At 32.0% G+C, this 21,999-nt stretch overlaps 2 protein-coding genes across 2 annotated transcripts in view; one reads left to right on the top strand and one right to left on the bottom strand.

Moving 5' to 3' along the window:
- The window catches only part of LOC108747666 (facilitated trehalose transporter Tret1-like), a 54,794-nt gene extending 35,971 nt beyond the window's left edge, over window positions 1-18,823 (top strand). Inside the window, exons 2-8 of the mRNA XM_018485278.1 lie at window positions 5,968-6,047; window positions 13,834-13,930; window positions 14,066-14,356; window positions 14,622-14,880; window positions 16,775-17,061; window positions 18,136-18,578; window positions 18,682-18,823. Of these exons, the coding sequence (XP_018340780.1) occupies window positions 13,867-13,930; window positions 14,066-14,356; window positions 14,622-14,880; window positions 16,775-17,061; window positions 18,136-18,578; window positions 18,682-18,759 (1,422 nt within the window). The 5' untranslated portion in view covers window positions 5,968-6,047; window positions 13,834-13,866 and the 3' untranslated portion in view covers window positions 18,760-18,823. The remainder of the gene's footprint in view (window positions 1-5,967; window positions 6,048-13,833; window positions 13,931-14,065; window positions 14,357-14,621; window positions 14,881-16,774; window positions 17,062-18,135; window positions 18,579-18,681) is intronic.
- The window catches only part of LOC108747669, a 171,909-nt gene that overhangs the window by 94,880 nt on the left and 55,030 nt on the right, over window positions 1-21,999 (bottom strand). The window lies entirely within an intron of this gene.

The following is a 21,999-nucleotide window of genomic DNA, read 5'->3' as shown; positions in this document are numbered from 1 at the left end:
CAAATTTTTTTTTTTTTTTTTTTTTTTTTTTCAAAAAAGCTGGCTTTACGTTGAACCGGTTGGACAGCAAGCGCGAGAAAAATAAAATCGACAGGGCGTTTTTTGTGCCGAGATTTTCTTGAAATTGTAACAATCAACTGCTCAAAAAGATGCTGTTAATATTATTCCAAATAAAGAAACTAGATAAATAAGCAAATAAATTCAGAATCTGAAATTATCATACTGTTTGATTTGTTAGCAACATGATTAGGTAACAATATTTTTCAGTAATAATTGCGATTTTCGTTGCATATCGATATAGAAACTGCATCGAAATAAAGTAGATAAATTTATAAATACTAAGAATCTTCCTGATAAAACTTAGTGTCTGTAAAAAGTTAGCACATTTTATTAATTTGAAAAAATAACGATAGCTTGAGAGAGAGAGAGAGAGAGAGACAGAGAGAGAGAGAGAGAGAGAGAGAAAGAAAGTAGTATTTTTTTCATAATTTTACAGTTTCCTTTTAAAGTATCAGTAGCCATCGAATATTACGATATTTGTTAAGTTCCAGTTAATTCTAAGCTAGTTTCATAATTATAATGAGGCAACATTGTATTTTGAAGAATTTTATGCAATTCTCTCTCATTCGTTAATAAAACTATAATAAAATATAAAATAATAATTTGAATAATTTTTTCTAAAATGAGTAAAAAATTTCGAAATACTGTACTATCCCACGACTATCATATTTTCAGAATAAATTTTCTGTGTAGCATTATTATTATTAAATTGATTATCAATTTATGTAATTTGTGATATTATTCCAGTTTGAATTTAAAATTGCATTTCAAGACCGGCAGTAATTAGCGTGCAGTTTGTATAAACTGGAAAACGTTTAAAAATTTAAAACAAAAATATTATACGCCTGAAAATTAATAATAAAAGTATTATTAAGCATTAAGAGATCCCAATTGTATAGCGCGCTTCTCTATTTATTTGTTTCATAAATAAGCTTTTTTCTAAAAATTCTCTTATCGCCTAGTGATAATTAGATTAGCAATTAATATTACGTTATTTCATATTCTCTCTTGTGTGTGTGTGCATGTATGTGTGTGCGTGTAGTATAATATTCTAAGATTTCCAAATAAAATTACAATGATCGAAGACAATTCGAGCATTACTTTAGAAATTATTCAATCTGAAAGTACGCGCACGCAAATTCATCCTAATCTAAAAAATATTCTTTAGAATTCTAGAAGTTCTGATGTCAATTTTGCATAACATTCTAAAAATTTTCGAAGAAAGAATTACGCTCGAAGATGGTACGATCAGAAATTAAGGAATGTAATATTAAAATTCCAATTTTTAATTGTATAACAATATTAATAACCAGAACTCTTTTTATATGCATAAAAGTACACCTATAATCTTCAGAAACAGGAATTGCAATTAGAATTATCAAATTCTTCTAGATGCCAACTTACTATGTTCATATGAAACATTTCTGTCGAATGTCGTGCTATTAAAAATGCAAAATTTTTTTAATTTTTTGTCAGGAGCTGTAGAATTGTAAAGTGCTATTGAACTCGTTGTTTTTTCGAATTAATAAAACGCCGTACCAACTTCACAAACACATTAACATGAACGTTAAAACTACGATTTCAGGAGCAACTGGACAAGTACGATTTCATAATAATGTTATGGCATGTTGCGTTGATGTAACGTGCCGATCGATAAAGACTTTCTTCGAAACGCAGCAGACAAAAAGCAAGTTTCACTGGGAGATGCAAGCGAATGCGCTTTACCCTTTGTTTATTCGACAAGCTCTCTACGGCATTTACATATACAACTCTCAACCAAGCGCAACCCAGCGCCTCATCTAACCGCTTTATTATGCAAAATCTTTCGTTATTTTCCTTTTCTTTTTTTTTTTTATTCTAAGGGAGTTCAGCCTTCCATTACACTCATTTCCTTCCGCCCGCTTCGCGGTGATTGTCTTTAACATTATGCTAAGCTCGCTGATACCTGAAAATACGCGGAAATATATGTTTCGTTTAAACATAACTTCTACCAAACTCCTCGCGAGCGTAGAGTTGACTTCCTGAATTAATTATCCTACTTCCGTCGTCCACAAGCTTCGTATCAGCGACAAACGAGAAGGTCCGACATTTGAAGCCGTAGAAATAATTACAGTGGCCTTCCATGAAAATTCGAAACTTTGTCCGACCGAAACTTATGTAATTGTTAAAATTCACTCCCTGTTTCTCTGCCACGATTGCTACAACAAAGTGCTTTTACAATATAAAAAAATCACGACATAATCGATACTTTAAAATATGATTCGAAGAAATTCGCGCAAAGGAAAATTATTACAATGGTAATTCTAATACCTGCCTAATAACAAAATCTCTTGGTATTGCGTATCATTTCTCGCTCGTCGACTCGATTAGCAAAGATACTTACGGTATCGTTCGAGGTACAGAACAGTAGGAAGATAACAGCACATGCCGTTATCCCCGTGTAGATGGGTGTACATGTCTGCTAATTAACAGTTGATCCTCCAGCTGATTGTGTGACAATACTATATTCCTCGAATATTCTCCATTGGCTCAACTGGTGAGAGATTTCACTTGTCACTTTGGATAGGCGGGCACATTTTACGCGACGACTTCCGATCGACCGAGAAAAGTTTTCAACGTCTTCAATAGCAAAAAAAAATAGCAGCACGTAGAAAGAGAATAAGCGCACGTACTCGTGAAACTTTCACGAGTTTTTCGTCGGGTCAATTCTTTCAACGAGAAATTTTAAATTTTGGTACACGGCATTTGTCATTAACTCGATGCGATCTTTTAACGTTTATAAACTTCGACACTTTATGAAATGTTCGAATTGCCTTTCCACAAATGTACATCTCAGATCATCACCGTTGAATAAAATGTAATATAACGCAGATTTTAAATGCCTACGGGTACCGACAGTTTAAAAAAAAAAAATACGCTAATTTATAGTTTTATTTTATTCTGGTTATATTTCGTGTTCTATATTAAATGATAAATTGGTTCCCGGTTACGCGACGGATCGGGCGAATTATTTTGTTTTCAGGGGAAACAACGACGGTACACACGTAACGAAATTTCGTGATATGCAACAGATGCAAAATCTACCGATGAAAAAAATCCGATGAAATCCGCATGGGATGTTAGGTATGTTCGTAACTCCGGATCCACGCCGAAATATTTACGCCAAATGCTATTCAGCGATTCCCATTCAAATTATCCGCAAAAAGTATCCTCCATACATCTAAATTTGTTACACATATCAATGGAAGTGCAGTTGCGCGAATTTTCATGATTCGCCGGACAAATCTATTTGCCCGTCTACTTTCCCAATCCTTTTTCAGACAGACACCGATTTTAATAAATTAAAAAGAAATTCAACTAAAAAAATTTGAAAAGAAACCAAATTAAAATGTCTTGAATTGTTTGCCGTTTGCATGTCATCAAACGATCGAGGCGCAGCGAAAGAGACTGTTTGTCGACGACGCTGAGAGACCGATTATTATGCAACTGCGAGCTGAAAACGCGTTTGCAGTCAAGTGCACACACGTTGGGCGTCGCACGTGATGCGCGCGGTCGCGGACGTCTGCATAGGACGCACGCAATCAATTTTCGGAGCTACGCACCTGTCAACAGGTTAATCTCTCTGCCATGCCGCAAACGATGGCAACTCTTTCCTTCTGCTACTCGTTGACATTACACGTTTGCGTTCAAGGGACATTCGATGGTTACCCGCGAAACTTGACTACCTCGAAACCAACTCAGGAAGCACTAGATTAATTTCACTGAATCAACTTCGTGCTGCATTATATACCAATGTAATTGAATTATTATAACTTCACGTTGTATTGCACTAGCGTACAAAAACAAATCAATACTTCAGCTTTGGAAAATCGTCCCGTTTTATTTAACTCTCTCGATTATTTACCGGCGTTTGTCATCTCAAGCGATTACTTACGATTCCCGTAGGATATACCCAATATATACCACGCAAAATTGATCACGTCCTATCTCTCTTCACGACGTTAAATGTTTTTGGTTAACGAGTCACGTGAGATTGGCATTATTCTTGCGGACATTTAAGGAAGAAACGATCATCGTTTCTTGGCGCTACGTAATATTTTGCATAACGAGTAATTGTGGCAGCGGGATTGCGTTTTTATTTACGATAGACGGTTACGCGACGATATTTTTAGCTGTTTATCACGAATTGTCGGTGCATTATGCATCATTCGAACGTACGGTTTGCAATTTCGACTGTGTTCAACGTCGTCGACGAACCGTCGACACGTTCTAATTATGTAATTTCTATGGAAACAGTTCCCATTTCCATAATGAGCTTGCGAATGAAATTATCGGCTGTTACACTAACCGAGAGACCAACCGGAATTTGCATCTCCGTCGGTCTACAACAGTTCGAGAATGACGATTACGCTAAATGTACCTTTCTACTTGTTAACATCATCTCGCAATATCAATTACTAGATGAGTTCGCTCAGAATTTTGAGGTAACGAAAACCATGCTCCGTATTTCCCTGGGGAACATATGAAATTTTCAGAGAGAAATTGAGCTCATTGTTGAAAACGTCAATTAACCAATAATACGTGTATAATTACGAATATAATCAAACGTTGCTGCATCGTTTTTTAAATGAAAAATTCGATATAACATATCAAAATCATCATTTTTCGGCGCAAATAAAATAAATATTTATAAAGTATTATCTTCAATAAGAGAGATTGTATAAAATAACACGCCCGTTAAAACTTCGCATTATACCCAAATGTATTATTACAAAAGAGAAAAAAATTCAGCAGTATGCAAGTTTTTCTTACAGTTTTCGAGAGAGGAAACTTAACGGTACGAGGATTCTCCGTTATCTTGTTCGCGTATCTTCGAGTTAAGAAGAATCTCGAGTTGCCGGGGAAATTGCTATTTATCGTAATGAAAAACGCAGACATACACATAAAGGAAAAAAACTGTAAAATAAAAAAAGAAAATTCACTATTAATAAAACAACGACTTGTGGAGCAAGTTTCGTTGTTAGAGGTATAATTTTGCTTTGTGAAACTATATCATGTTTCGCACGCGCGTATGGAATTAAGCGTCATACGCAATGAAGCCATGAGCGAAATTATCGTTACACTGAATATACGTTTGAAGTCAAACACTGTGTAACGTAAACGACAATGTACTAAATCTGGAAAATCAAAAAAGCAAAACGAAAACTCTATGTCGACAACGCGAAATATGTGAAGAATTCATTCGCGTACTCATCATATACATAGCAGATTTTCTAAGCATTTCCCAGACCATTGTGCATGCAAAAGAAAGAATTACTTTGTTATTTTATCGTTAGACATTTGAATTGTCAAATCACATAAGATGCGCTCTTCCATCACTAAATAAAAATTTTTTTTGCAATTTTTGCATGCTCGCATAATTACGATCGGTAACGTAACGTTATATATAATGACATAATTTATGTAATTACAGAAAAAATATTATACGTGCTAATTTTCTCGTCACGACACACGTATTTTTTTATCCTTTTAAAACCGATACTTGACAGTTGGTACATGTTTAATACGTGGTAATTACCAAGTGCATTTTTTCTTCTCTATTATTTAGTTAAAATTAATTAAATTTAAAATGTTAAAATTAATAGACACAAACGTTCAAGAAATTACGGACGGTTTACATATTATATTTTTCATAAATTATAACAAGCGCGCCCTCGAAGAAATCGAGGGACTCTCAAATTCTCCTCGCACAGATGACACTTCAATGACACGTGGTGACGTGGGTTTTAAAAGCTTCTATCCATCACTTCAGTAATCACTCCGTAATTCCAATTTACACACAATGCACTCGCTATTACACAATCACTTGACGATTCTTGAAAAATTTATACAAATTTTTGTTCGCAGGCTTGTTTGCAGAGCGGTGACTTTCGTGCAGGTCATTCCGGAGAAGGAATGCGAGAGTTCACGCACGACAACGACGGCCGGTAGGATTGACAGGCGACGCGAACTGAATCCGCATTCCCATGATCGTCGGTGGAACTCTATCGATAACGAGCTCCGAAACTTCTTTCAAAGAAATTTCGCAGAAGGGCGCGTACACGCTCGCGACTCGCGTTCACCCGCACGGAGCGGCTCTAACCCGCTGACTGCCGGAGTCGCCCCTTTTCCACCCGCCACGACCCGTCAGCCCCTAACCCGGAGGCTATCCCCTAGTCCCCGCGCGGTCGACCTACCGTCACCCACCCTATCCACCCAACCACCCAGCGCCAGCACCACCACCAATCCTTCTACCATCACCTCCGCCGTCACCTTCGCGAAACCGCCGCTCTTCCCGCCGCCGTGCCGGTGTCTATTACCGTGGTAATGTTGACCCGTTACCGTCTTTTGCTCCTGTACGGAATCTTCCAGCTACCCCTTTTTTTTTCTTTTTTTATCCGTTGTATTTTGGAAAAATAAATAAATCCATACGGCGCCACGATTAAAGAACTACCAATGAAAAGCCATATTTTTAATTTGAAAAAATTGAGAAATGGCTGCATTGAAATTTGTTCATACTAATTCATTCATCATTGTAAGAGTAACGAGACGCGATAAATTGCTAACGTGTCTGCAAAGTGTAAAACATTCTACAGGAGATATATGATACCGAGACGAGCTTATATAAGAGAACTATGCAACTTAGATTTAAAAGCGCTCGCTTCAAATAGCGGAGAAATATCGTAATGCGAAGACATGAAAATGTCTTTCAGCGTCGAGCTCCCGTCTCTCTCAACGGCCGAGTCGAAGGCTTTTCAACTTTCAAAGATCCTTCCGAGAAAAAGAACGGATAGAACCGACGTAAAACGGAACGGAAGAACTCGTCAGTCAATCTAATAGCTTTTTACGCCTTATTACTCATCGTTGCGCTCAACCGAATAGCGATTGGAATAGGAAAATGCATGTAATACGTTCAGTCAAATTCGAATAGACCAGCCGGGATTTACTAGAAAGAGATTCGAACAGTGTCGTAGTTAATACAGCGGAAGAGAATACGTTCGTAAATCCCTGGAACTTTTAAAAGTCAAGTACGTTTACTTTAATTCGTTTGTACGAAGATGGCGAGAATCAGAAACGATTCGCTGACGCATGAAAAATTTTGGTAGACGTCATTGCGTAAGTTCCAGAACAAAGATCGTCAATCGTTTCGTTTGATTGGATGAATTTAGGAAAGAGAAATACTTTTATCATGTCTACATCGCGTAACTAATAGCACTATCCAATACTATAATATGTTTTAAAAATTATAACATATTCTTATCTTTTACATATGAATTCTAAAAGAGACATTATCCATCAGATCTGACTTCCTAATTTTCTTTTGACAATTTTAAACAAGTTAAGAGTTTGTTTAATATATTTTCGTACATTTTAGATAATTTCAAAATAATTTTTCGAGATGTAGGTGTGCATCCCAAAGTAGTACAAAAATGCAAAAATTTTGTAGATTGTTCTATTACGTCTTAATAAAAAAAGCGAATATTAAGTTTTGACAAACATAAAGCAATTCTGAGATGTACAAATTATAATATAATATATCACGTATATTAAAGAGCTACTTAAACAGAATCGAGTGACGTATTATGGGAAAATCGTTTTAAAAAAATAGTTTTTAAAGACAATAAATCCAAAAGATGTTAAGTCAGATATTAAGATATTCCTGGAATTAAGCAATAAAAACTGTATTATTAGTATTTGAAGCAACAAAAACTGTATTATCAGTACGTATAACTTGAAAAACATGTTCGTTATTCAAAGCTAAAATTCAATCAAATAATTAGTTCCAGTTACTCTCCGTTACTTGTCAATCGTTCAAAAATTTTCTCCGTCTTATGTGTGTTTAAGTAACAATATAGAGTCCTTGTTGTTTTAATTCTCAAGATGTTTTGAAGTCTTATTAAATAATAACTTTTTATCACGAAATATAATAATTATCTTTGATTACAATTTCTCTCACATTCTTAATATTCCTCCAAATAAACGATATACCTCTCGATTTCACTTAAATAGCTTTAATTTAATATATGATTTAATATAATTCTCTTTAATATAATATACAATTCATACAACACAAAATTTCTTTATGTTAACCAAAAAACATAACACCCTCCTTTTAACATTCTCTTATTGGTTTAAAAATTTGGCAAAACATTTGTTTGCATTGATTCATATGTAAAATCGCGTTTTGTAGTATTTACTTGAACATTTTATAAAAAAGTATTACAAATTAAATCAAACTTTTCACACATGCTAATAAAACTCCAATAAATATTCGAAAAATGTATTTGGACTCGCGTACTTATTTATCTAAAAATATAAAGTGTGATCGTTGAGTTGTATAAGCCGTCAAATTATTAGTTGTTTTGTTTTTTGTTATTGATTTTTCAGCATACACAACTAAAATTTCGTAAAATTTCGACCAATTTTTTTTATAACTCTTCGTTGTTTATTTTTTAGCTGGTAGTGTACTGCCAAAATGTCATTAAACATTGTAAGATATTTTAATTCCACTACATTGGGCTATTATTTATAAAGCAACAAGAGAAAAAGAAATCATTTAAACATTTGAATATACTAATATTCTTCGAATTCTAATCTTCTGCTTTTAAAATAAGGCTTTCATATTTAAAATTTAAAATCACATGTTCACCGTAAATATAAGGAAAAAAAGGAGATCTTACTAATTAGTGGAATGTACTCGGCTAATATGTGTTACATTAGCATCATAGAAGTGGATGTGAATCATGCGAAAGCGAGGAATTGCGCTTTCCGTGGTCCGTTTGATCACGATCGTTTGATGATGGCACCAAAGGGACCTCGAGAATCTCCTTAATGATAAGACAGACCATCAAAAATAGAAAGAGAATGATCTATTCGAGAAAGTGCGTTGTACTAAGAAATCGGTACGTCAACAGCAAGCACTCTATAGCTAGCGCGCAAGTTACATAATTACGAGAGTTACATAAAATATTCTACATCTTATCATGACAATTTGCAAGTATCATTGGTATTAACATATTAAGTATTATAGAGGTCATTAACATTACAGACATGTCTGTGTATTGGCATGTATACAAGATACAATACAAATTTGCAAATTAATAGTCAATGATAATACATAATACTAAAAAACCATTTAATAAATGTACAATGTCATACATTTATCGATCACAATAGTAGATGTATGATCTTTAATTAGTTTTTTACGGAGCTAAAGAAAAACCGCACAGTACGCAACACATTAATAATAATAACAAAGAAAAACGGTAACAGATAATAACAGATAACGAGATAAATTATAGCTCAGTTATCAAGTAAAGTACATAATGTCGCGTTAAATATATACTATTGACATAGAATTTGTTACATGATAAAATTTAATATTCCATTTTCTGTGTTCTATATACATCAAGTTCATGCTCTAGAATGTATATACAACTGATCGTAATCTAAACTCACAAACTGTTTTTGAACAACGTTTACCGATAATGTTGGCGGTGCCGAACGGCGGTTCTCTCCCTTAAATGATCTCTATAATACGACCGCGTCGCGGCAGATTACAGGCAATTACACCCGTCGTTCAGACGAATCGTAGCCGCGTAGTTGGAGGTCAACGCGGGTTATTTGGCGTCCCCGAGGGCAGTCCTGTGCAATCCAGGAACTTCAATATTTGGTATAGGTATACCCCTGTATACCATCGGGATAGTCTTCGAACCGATTTCCCCATATGCGGCTTGATGACGTGCAAATTGGGTTACTCGCCCACGGGAATCGCATAATTGAATTTTGTCAGGTGTGCTTATTATCGAGCGCACCTTCCAGTCGAGCGATAGATTCGAGATTTTCGGCGCCCGATCGTGCCTGATTGCACAATCCTTTCCCAGTTGAAACGCGATAGGAAAATCAATACATCACGTTAGGTAAGATTGCCATGTGCATTCGTTTGCATAGCTAATTTGCGTAAACTTATGGTAGAACCTGTGGAAGCAATGTTCATCAAATTGTCGATTTATACTTGATTATTTTGATTAATATTAATGTTGTATCAAAACGAATTAACCGCATTGTGTAAACTCATTTTAATCATAAAAATCAAGAAACCCGTATATTTTTAATAACTATTTAATAACTATTTAATAACTATTTAAGGGCTTGTAAAATCACTCACTCCTACCGGCTTGCTGGCACACGACATGAGTCTCCACTTTGTAAGTTCCTTCTGCGCAGGAAGTCCCATGTAATTCACTAGCGCTACTTGTAGCAATATACCGTCTTCATCTACCTAGAAAACGTTCCTCTAGCCTGTTCGTACTCACAGAAAATATACTGTGGACATGTTCACTATATCTTCCTACCTCAAGCAATAGCAGATAAAGAAACTAAAAATATGGCCTTGAATTCGCGCGATATCTGACATTATTTCGTATAATTGTAATACTTATTTGGCACTCAAGTGCATAAACAAAAATGCAAATACATAAATTCCAGTTGATATATTATTTAAATTTTGTCAAAACACATTCAGAGAAAAACAGGGAGAATTCAAAATGGACACATCATTAAAGCTATTGGTTAAAGTGAGATAATATGTTTTCATTGATGATATACTGAAAAATTATAGATATTGGTCAAGTATTTATAATTGTAATAATGTAAAGTTAATGTATTCAACTGGAATATGCGCATCTGAGACTCCCAAAAGCATAATAATAATAACTACAAGATGACAAGTTTTATATGTAGAATTAATGTATATAGCTAAATAAATTACTATATAGTTGAATAAACTAATGTACATAATTGAATAATTTTTATAATTTTATTGTAATTATAAAACAGTTTATTTAACTACATACATAGTTCATTCAGTTACGTATACATTAGTTCTACATATAAAATTTGTTGTTTTCTTCAAAACAAAATTTACAATTGTTTCCTTTATATAGTTGCCACTATGTCTTTTTCTCTGAATGCACAATCTGTTTAAATGAGCAATATATATAAATAAAATAAGAGCGTTACGTATGTTATATAAGTTGCTGAATTGTAACACAAATAATATGAAACAACTTTAATGCCAAGAATTAGTAAACGCGATAAATAAGTCGTCAGCTATGAGTATGACTTCACCAGATCAAGCTTGCAAATACAAGCGCGATAGCGATGCTTGTGCAATATAATAAGATTTGACTTACCATACAGTTTCCAATTACGTAACATAGTGTGCATAATGGACGTTTCACGAAAGCTCCGGATGACCGGGTAACTATTACCCGCTTCCTATACGCAGCAGGGGCGGGCAAAGTAGCCGTGAAAAAAGAAGAATGAAGTAGATGTGAAAGTCGCAATGTCAGGAGTCATAAATTCAACAATAGATAATGCGATGTAAACAGCAGAGCGTATTTCTCATTCGCTTCTATTGTCTCGTCAGATAAAGAGAAGCGACGCGACGAAATATTTCGCAGCGTAAGAACCGAGAGTTCCAAGACAACGTTTCGAAAGCTATTATCCTCCAGCCGTAAGAGACCAGAGAGGACGGACCCTTTCGTGTGACGTAACCCTATTCTGTTCCATTTAAGTTAGCTCTTGGGTTCCACGGTTTCGACGTGCTCACCCTAACGACGTGCCCAGAAGATCGCCGTTCTGAGATTCGCAACGTGAACACGCAACGTAAATAGTTTCACTTCCAATAAATCGCCCAACACATATTTATTATCGATTTCGTCGGCTAAGTGTGTGAAATAACGTTTGCCAGCAAAATTTTTCGGTATATATGACAAAAATAAATATGTGAATATGAAGATCGTTCAGTGGTTAAACGGAGATCAATCATCTGTTTCTTCTCCCAGTTAACAAATCTTATATCAATTTCAATTATATCATTAATTAATTGTAATTATCCTAGAGAGGTGAATAATATTAAATTTAGAAGAATTAAATTATATAAAAAAATCCTTTAAATTTGATCAAATTCAGTCAAAATTCAGATCATGCAACGTAATTCCATGCTATTAAAAATATAAATAAACTTTTCTATTTTACGCAAAATGAGAGGGCGTATCTCTCTCAATGAAATTTACATAAGTGGCTATACATTAAATGTTCACGTTACTGTAAAGTAAAGCAAGTAAATGATATTTCGTATCAAAATGTCAAATGTGTTTTTTTTTGCTTCGTTTGTTAAGGAAAAACAAAAATTGCTTTGTTACATATTACATGAGAGAGCAATCAAAAAAGATGCACGATTGCTCAAGGGATGGCAATCATACGGAATTAATTTTTATAACGACAGTTGCAATTAACGGTTTAGAGTGAGTCATTACAAATGATGAACTCATACTAAATGTTCAAACATACATAGCAATTTTTGTGATAAAAGCATACTCGAAGACTACATTTAACAATTTATTGCTACAATTTACTGCTACGTAAAAATAAAAAGTAATTTTTCTATTATATTGGTAACGCTATGTACTTAGCACTTAGGATTGGTCTCTGAACGATGCTATTACCAGCATCAATGTACCGTTATAAAGTCTGATAAATTTTTTTGTGCAAACAATTAAAAGTATCACAATTTTTTCTGAGTGTTTTTTTTTATTCGACATCATGACATTTTTGAGTATTTTATTTCAAAGCTTTACATTTCGCTAAAACTAAAATTGAGTTTTTTATTATCGAATTTTAGAAAAATTTGTTCATGACTACGCTTGCGGTGGAAAAGTAACGCGATATGCACGGTAAAAAATAATATATTTGTACAATAATACTATACAAAATCATCGCGACGAGGGAAAAATAAAAATTAAATTCATTTAAATCTTTTATGATTACGATCTATTCATACGCAAGATCAGTTATGCAATACAATTATATGTACAAGTCGAGAAAATCTTGCACAGTAAAACAGTCGATATAATTTTTAAATATTAAAGATGTGTGTGTTTGCCTAAATTAAAAAACAGAAACGGTGCCGTTTACGGAACATAGGAAAAAATTTAAATTTCTTATATGTCCCACTCAAAATTTCTTTTTATTGACTTTTTTTATCTAATCCATATAAGTACGAGTATTTTATTTCATACGTATTTATCGTAGCACATCACAATGACTATTTATTCTCAAATCAAACTTGTATTATCGACAGGCGTCGCAACTGACTCGTCGCGAAATTGACGTATCCCATTGTCGACAAATGATTTTTCGCCACCAAATAAATGAAAAATGTATGCGCTGTAGCCGATGTGAAGTAAATGCCAATGTATGTGAATCCGATCAAATGACAATTCAAGTTCGGAAATAATCGTAATTTCCTCGATATATCATAGACGTGCATTTGTGAGCAAACAGATTTTCGAACTTTCAGATGTTTATTTTTAATACTGCATGTGTCCAGTAATTTCTTAAATTCATGCGTAATATACGTAATTGTGAGGTCCATTTGGCATGACAAATGCTTCGAAACATATGATTGACAATCGGAAAAAAGAATTTTACTAATTGACCAATCAAAAAATGCTTCCAAGCATTTGTAGCATTAAATGGACCGTAATCTGTAAGTCTTATTTCTTGCGACGAGTTTTTCGAACGTGTTGATTCGCTGTCTTTTTCCTCTGACAGCCAATTGGCAAGTTATTTGACAAATAATTTGACATAAACTTAAAAATAAAAATAATTCCAATCATATATGTAGACCGAATAATTATGTATCTTCCCTGTTTGTATTTTTATCAGATACGCGTGTAACAGTGTAGATTTAATATAAAAATGGCAAAAAAAATATTTCAACCTTTACTTCAACTATGGCCTCAGTGGTTCGCAACTCTAACAGGTTAGTTAATTCATGCAACTTAAGATTTGCATACAATACAAAATTGATATATCTTTATATATCTCATAAATTTTCTACAAAATTACTGAATTTGTATCAATTTCTTGTATCATATAACAAAACGTTGTGCTTTAGTGACCTTGATGACCATCAATATTGGTCTCGCAAATGGTTGGACTTCGCCTTACTTGGCGCAACTGACTGATGAAAATGCGCTGTTTCGTTTAACAGACGAAGAAGCGTCTTGGATAGCCTCTCTATTACCACTCGGGCGCCTCTTAGGCGCCGTCTTTGGACCTCTTATTTTAGAATATATAGGCAGCAAGATGTCTATCCTATCAACAGGATTACCGATGATCGTCAGCTGGATTTGCATAATATTCGCCACTTCCCCCACATGGTTGTACGTTTCAAGAATACTTTCAGGTAACAGTGATCATAGTCATTTATCACAACTGTTAACACAAGATAAATCAATTCATCAAGTATATTCTTCATAGTGCTTAATCGTATTACTAATATTTCACTAATTTTCCAAATAATCCTTCTATTATCTTATATTCTGATGTTCAAACAATTGCTTTCAATTTGGCGCCTATTTTACAGGATCTCATTCCTAAACTTAACTATAAAGTAAATTCGGAATCTATGTAATTTTACATCTGTTGCAAAATTACATCATCTTAATCAGGTACAGCAATGGGAATGATAGTCAGCAGTTATCCGCTTTACATTGGTGAAATTTCGGCGCCATCAATCCGCGGCGCCTTGGTATGTGTGATTATGAACGGATTTCCCGTAGGCATATTCTTTGCCTATATAATGGGTCCCAATATGTCAATGATAAATTTCAGTATCATTAGCTTGGTGATGATGCTATGCCACATGATTATTTTTCCATTCCTGCCGCAGTCGCCGTATTATTATGTACGAAACAATGATACTAAGAGGTGAATACGATTTTGTTTGTTCACACACATACACAATTGCTTCACAAAACAACAGATATTCAAAATTATATCTGACTATGTCGTTATGTTTAATGAATTGTGATCTTGTTTAAAAAAAAAATGAATTTTTTTCCTATTTAACAACAGTATCATATATTTAAATAATCTATATAATGTGATAAAAAAAGAAAATTAACGTTTAAAGCGACGGATTTTGTTCAATATTCAATAGTGCAGTAATATTTCGATAGTTTAGTATTCAACAATAATACAGTACGCCATATATTCCCAAATAATGTAGTGCATAAACTGTAAACGTTAAATAATTTATACAATAAACGTAAACTTTATTAATAACTGGGTGCATTATTTATCACATTTTATTAATATGGATATTAAATGCTTTAAACAAAAAAAAATATAAGTTATTTAAGAAGTGTTTTTAAAAGATCGTTTTATTTTCATACTAATAACTCAGTTCTCTTAAATTCATATTTTTTAAATCATTCTTCTTGATATTTATTAATTAATTTTTAATAATTTTTCTTGTTATTTAAATTTTCTTAAATAAGGCTATATAAAATTTTTTACAAATTGATTTTTTCAATGTTATATATAAAAGTATTAAAAGATCTTAAAGAGAGAGAGAGAGAGAGAGAGAGAGAGAGAGAGAGAGAGAGAGAGAGAGATGTGTGTTTCGTAAGTATGAAAATGTTTTATTCTGACATATTAGCTTTTTGATAAAAAGCTTTTGCACAATAAGATTTTAATGATTCATGCGAATGAGAAAACAGGTGTATTTAATTTTCTATCAACAATAAGATTAGAAACAGAATCATTTATTTGAATAAAACCCGATGCACCAAAATGTTATTTTGACTATAAGCGAGGCTTAAAGCTCTTACTTTTTCTCTTAGCCGAGAAAGAGAGTGAGCCAGAAAGGTTTTAAATCTTGCCAAAGTAAGGTTGGTGCAGTCGGGCCCAAATCGACTAAATACGAAGAAGCAAAATAAACAATCAAGTAGCAAAGATAATTCAAGCATACAAAAAACGAGCTATTCAACAAACAACATATTATGTGTGTGTGTGTGTGTGTTTGTGTGTGTGTTCACTATTAAGAATATTATAATTAAATTTATCTAAAACAGTTTTCGATAAATAAATGGAATATAACACAGAAAAAGTCATCGTTGCATTCCGTCGCACAAGAAAATGACCAACCAATTTCAAAAAATGCGATACCAAAACTTTTATATATTTTTTTTAATAAATCGTGTTTTTTTTGTGTATGAATAAAATTAATGTAATATATTTAAATATTTTATTCTTATCACAATTTTTTAATTTGTACAATTAATAAGAACTTATGTGAACTGTTGTGTACAACTGTTTTACAAAATCCAAAAAATATATAAAATGCATTGATATCATAAAATTAGTAATTCAAAAATATAATTTTGAATTTTTTTAAATGTTTAATTCTTTTAAATTAAAAAAAAATATTTACTTTCTTCTGTCGCTCTGCAATTTATTGTATTAAGTGTCTTACATTTTATTATTTATTAGAAAAAAATATTTAATTTTATATTTAATAATATTTAAAAAATACGTTATATATTTTTGTATATAAATAAAAGTAATTGCATCTGTACACATTTCTTTATGAAACACAATTCTCAGAAATAATTTATATTTATTATGAAAAAAATAAAGAATATGTAAAAAATATAACGACAAAAAAATAATTATTAAAGTATTAGTATAAGTATATAAAAAATAAAATCGATAATCATAAAACGATTATGATAATTAAAGCATGTTACTCTCTCGAATTTTTTTGAAAATTTTGGATAAATTAAAAAGATATTTTAATGTGTTATTTTCAAAATTTTAGAGCGGAACAAGCCATTCGATGGTATTATCGAAAACCTGATATAAGAAACGAAATAGAAGCCGTGGAACTTTTCGTGAAATCAACGCGTACAATGAACATCAGGGAACGATTGCATCAGATTAAAGAACCAAAAAATCGACGCTCATTGATAATGATGATAATACTTTTCATGTTTATGCAAATGAGTGGACTAAATACTATTGTATTTTACATGGAAATTATCCTAAAGAAGGGAAAGATGACATCAATCATGCCTTCAACTGTAGTAATCATCGTTGGTGCAGTCAGTATGTTTGACTTCCAATAGCAATGATAATATAATTATCTCTTCATTCCGTGTTATCTTTTATTGACAGAATTGTCTTGTGTCTCAACTGTTAATTATCTTAATTATTATATAAGGTATATAAGGTAACTCCGGCATTTACGCCGTACGAGAATTTAAGGCCATAGCAAATAGAAAAACTCAAGATATAAGATTTAAGCAGTAAACGAATTGATCAATCACAGTAGAGACCGGAAGATCATAATGTAAGCAGTAGCAAATCCAACATGTTGATTTTCTTATTGCTTAAGTATAAGTCGTAAGTCTTATGGGCCTTCTACAATAAGCCATTAGTCATAAATCAAAAGTTAGAAGCTAAAAATTGGCGACTGTGATTGGTCAATTTTTAGCTTCTGACTTTTGATTTATGATTAATGGTTTATTGTAGAAGGCCCATTAAGTTTTTCTATATACCATGACTTTTACGCCGCAGAAGTCAGAAAAAATAAAAGGAATAGGGATAATGTGCACACAATCATTTTGTTATACACTATTAAATCTATAGAGTATCGAATTTAACCTAATTTAAGTCGCCACTGTTCCCACTCAATATATCGTTATTTTATAAAAACAATGTTTAAATTTGACACTATATAGCGTCAATTTGACGCTATACGATGTATTATAGACAGTAAAAAGTTTTTTACTGGTATAGTTCATTTAAACATAATAAATAATACTCAAAGTTAGGAAACGTTACTTTTTCCATTACTTTTTATAAACAATTTGATAACGACGTTGCAATTTTTTATAACTAAACGCTAAGATTGTGCTAAGATTGGAAAAATCAACTTTTCCAACCTTAGCATTTAATTATAAAAAATTACAATGTCATATTATAAAAAGTAACGGAAAAATAACGGAAAAAGTAACGTTTCCCAACTCTGATAATAAATTAAAAAATTAAATTTTTATTAGGTGCGGCGTATATATACCGAAGTTACCCTATACTAATTTTAAGCAAACTCTGTTCATTTCTGTTAAAGTCGTTTAAGAATTAGATTCATTTATTATCCAATTATTGTAATTATTACAGGTATAATTATTGGCTGGATGGGCATATTTGCTATCGATCGTTACGGTCGCAGAATTCTATTAGCAATCTCATCTTTGGGCGTGATGATCGGCGCGGTGTTGTTAGGTTTACATTTCTTTTTGTTAGACTACGGCTACGATCCTGGTAATCTCGAATGGTTGATTATTCTATCGTTAGTGTTGTTCATGATGATGTACTTCGGACTCATACCGGTACCTATGACAACTCTAAGTGAAATGTTTCCTTCTGATCTGAAAAGCTTGGCTGGATTCTTTGGAAGTATTACATCAGCGGCATTCGCATTCGTCTCCTCAAGAACATATCAGCCATTGGTAGATCTCATCAGCGAAAAATATGTTTTCTGGCTATATGCAGTGATCATCATGATGAGCTTAATATATGCACTCACCATGCTGCCAGAGACAAAAGGAAAAACGCTGCAGGTAATTCAATCATATATTACATATTACTTCGTTACGAGATATAGAAAGCTTTATTTTGAGTTCAGTGAAAATGTTGCATGTTAATCATTGTTGATGTTAATAGGAAATTCAAGATATGATGACTGCGAGAAGTGCTGCTAAGAAGCCTCACAACAAGAGACACGCGAATGAAAATATTTAAACGTAGCAAATTTTCTAACTCTTCCAGAGTATAGAATAGTAATTAATTAACGTAATTACGAGAAAGAGATCCAATTATGAAAAATAGGTAACATATATTCTTGTTAATAATATATATGTATATTATTTGTATAATTTATATAAACAATTGTAAATATAATTACAAAAAATAGCTAATTTAATAGCTACCAACCAAATAAATCAGCAAGAAAATTTAAGTTTAAGCGTGCATGATAATTTAGAACTAAAGATGAGAAAAGATAAACCGATGACGAAAATCGTAAATATTCAGTTTTAGAGTTTAGATAACATTATTTTAACTTTTCTTTACATATAAAAAATAAACATATCAATAATACTCGTACAAATCTTAAGTTTAATTTATAATAATTAGAACACAACAATGTACGAAATACGCTCACAACATTCGTTCTTGATTCACTTGTACATATATAATAAATATTTTAATATTTAAATAAAATTATATAATATTATTAATACAAATAAATTATAATCTATTTATTTGTATCAAAAAATCAATTAAAATATGTTATTATATATTAAAATATCCTCAATTTTATGCACAAATGAACCACAAGTTCTATTTTTTTATTAAAGACACTTAAAGTATGTTTTATATATAATGTTAAAATTCTCTCTAATTACACAACTGGTCTTATTCTACTTTCTGTTATCTTCTAGGTGCTCTCATATTATTCTGGTCATATTAAATAACTACATAATTATGCTAACAAAAATAATTTACTGGATAAAAAAAACAAGATCATTTATCTAATCCAATATTGTTATCAATTAATTATTTCCTAAGTTCAAGTAACACCACAGACTTCTATAAGTATACTGCTGATTCAATGCAATAGAAAGAGATGAACCTGATTCCGAACTATCCTTATTTTGTTTCCCGTAAGCACATGTATGCGTCCAGTCCGTGAATATATGACGTAAACCGAGCAATAATTATTCATATGATTTATATATATGTGAGTATGAGAAATTAAACACGGTGCTGCCCAACCCTATCTTCAAACATGGCGGCGAAGTCAGCAGTCTACTTATAGAAGTCTGTGAATAATACAAATACATAGCAAAAAATTACATCCAATAAGGTATTTTTTATAGAATAATTTTGCTCGGATTCTTGAATGCTGAAAACGCACGAGCGATACTGCAAACCAAATTTCTCCTTCACGTCAGGTTTTCGAAATAATTAATGTATAATACGCAAAAAATAGCTTTTCTGCAACATTTAACATTTTTTGTGAAAAAGATTATCTTGAAATGTTGGTCAAAAATCATAAATGTATTGTCCATTTTCTACAAAATGCATTTTTTTTTATTTCAATAATTTTTTTAGCTACGTTACGAAGGTTTTCAATATAAAAGACCTTTCTAAGATTATAAATATTCCGTTATATGATAATGAAATCATATAGATATACTTATAATTTTTAAGTTGTCGATGCATAATGTAATTTCTCGTAATAAATTCCACTAAATGGATAATATACATATACATATATAAATACAGAGAGAATATGTGTGTTATACCGGGTGTTTCAGACCACCCGTACTATTCTTATATCTTCGCGAGATAAGGTCCAATCAAAAAAATGTTCTGACAAAAGTTGTATGATTTAAAAAGATCTATTTACTGATCTTATCAATTTGATCTTGAGTGGCGTCGCCAAAATCAGATCAAGGTCAATTTTTTTTTAATGGAAACATCAATTTTTTATTACATATTCTTGTAGTTTATCTCGAAAACTTTTTAAAACACTACGACAAAATATTTTTTTATTAAGCACTTCTTGAGTTATAAGGCTTAAAAGTTATAGTACCTTCGGTATTTGATTATGATAACCGTAAGATGGATATCTTTATAGCCATAACCGTTAAGTTTATGATTACATTACGGTTATCATAATCGTACTTCTTATAATTAAAAAATATATTCATGGCGACTTTTGATTATAGCAATCGAAGCATTTTTTCCGTGTACATGTGAAAACACAACTAATAAAAAATAGGAAATAAAGGTTCATAACGGTCGAAATGTGAATCTTTAAAGCTTAAATAATTCAACACGAATTTATATGTACACATGCTTGCATATGTATATACTATATTTGTAGTAATTTAAACTGCGCGCCGAATTAATTTTTCCGGACTTAAAAATACAGAATATTAAACTACTGAAATAATATCACAATTAAATTTTTGATGCTCAATAGGCATCTATTAAAGAGATCTTAACATCAAGATAAATCAATCCATTATGTGGATTCCATTAAATTACTTATTTTCGATCGAAGTAAACAACATCCATATTAATGCAAGCACTTAGAATTAGTGAGTAATAACCTTAATTTAAATCCATACATTCCTTGTTGATTAACTGCATTATTTCAGTTAAATTAGAGACATACAAAAGATGAGCAGTAATCAGTTGTAGAAATAATGCTGATAAAATATAAAATTAATATGATTGCATATTATGAATTTAACAGCAGAGATCCAAATCTTGGAAACTAAAAGCTCTTTTCTTTTAATCAAATCAAAACTACAAACTATGAAAATTTTGCAAAATTTATAATTAAGATTATAATTAAGTCGATTATTTTGAACTTTGTTCGGTTCTCATGATTTACACACAAATTATCATTTCTATTATTGTTTATTACATTTCCTCTATTCATGCCATATACATTTTCCTTTCTTCTTTAGGCTACATTTCTGTAAATTGTAAAATGATTCTTATATTCAGGTAACATGTCTTATGCGATAAGAAACGACACAGTAATTCAATTATCTGCTAAATACTACCTACTATTTTTAAAAACACGCGGGATTGATTGGGTACCGTACTTCTTATCACGTGAAATGTGTTGTCACATTCTTTTTGACGCAAGAATAAAAAAACTGAAGTTATTAACTACGCATGTGCTGCTCATTTATATCTTAACGTGCTTGCATCAACTGTTCCTCATTTTACGAGTTTGTTTCGTCCTTCATATATACGTAAGTTCATTCTCAGCAATATTAATCGACTATTACTAATTAACTACAAGCACTTTACTGTCATTGTAAAGTCTCCTTCTTCTTATAAATGTTTGAGGCATTTGTAATACTTCATATTAATATCACTTAATAGACTTAATCACATAATGTCGCATTAAAATTACTAATAATATTAGATTAATGTTATATAAAACATAGTTTA

Source organism: Trachymyrmex septentrionalis, unplaced genomic scaffold (genome assembly GCF_001594115.1).
Source record: "Trachymyrmex septentrionalis isolate Tsep2-gDNA-1 unplaced genomic scaffold, Tsep1.0 scaffold20, whole genome shotgun sequence".
NCBI classification, from domain to species: domain Eukaryota; kingdom Metazoa; phylum Arthropoda; class Insecta; order Hymenoptera; family Formicidae; genus Trachymyrmex; species Trachymyrmex septentrionalis.
The sequence above is the reverse complement of the archived record's forward strand: the minus strand, read 5'-3'. Positions and strand labels throughout refer to the sequence as shown.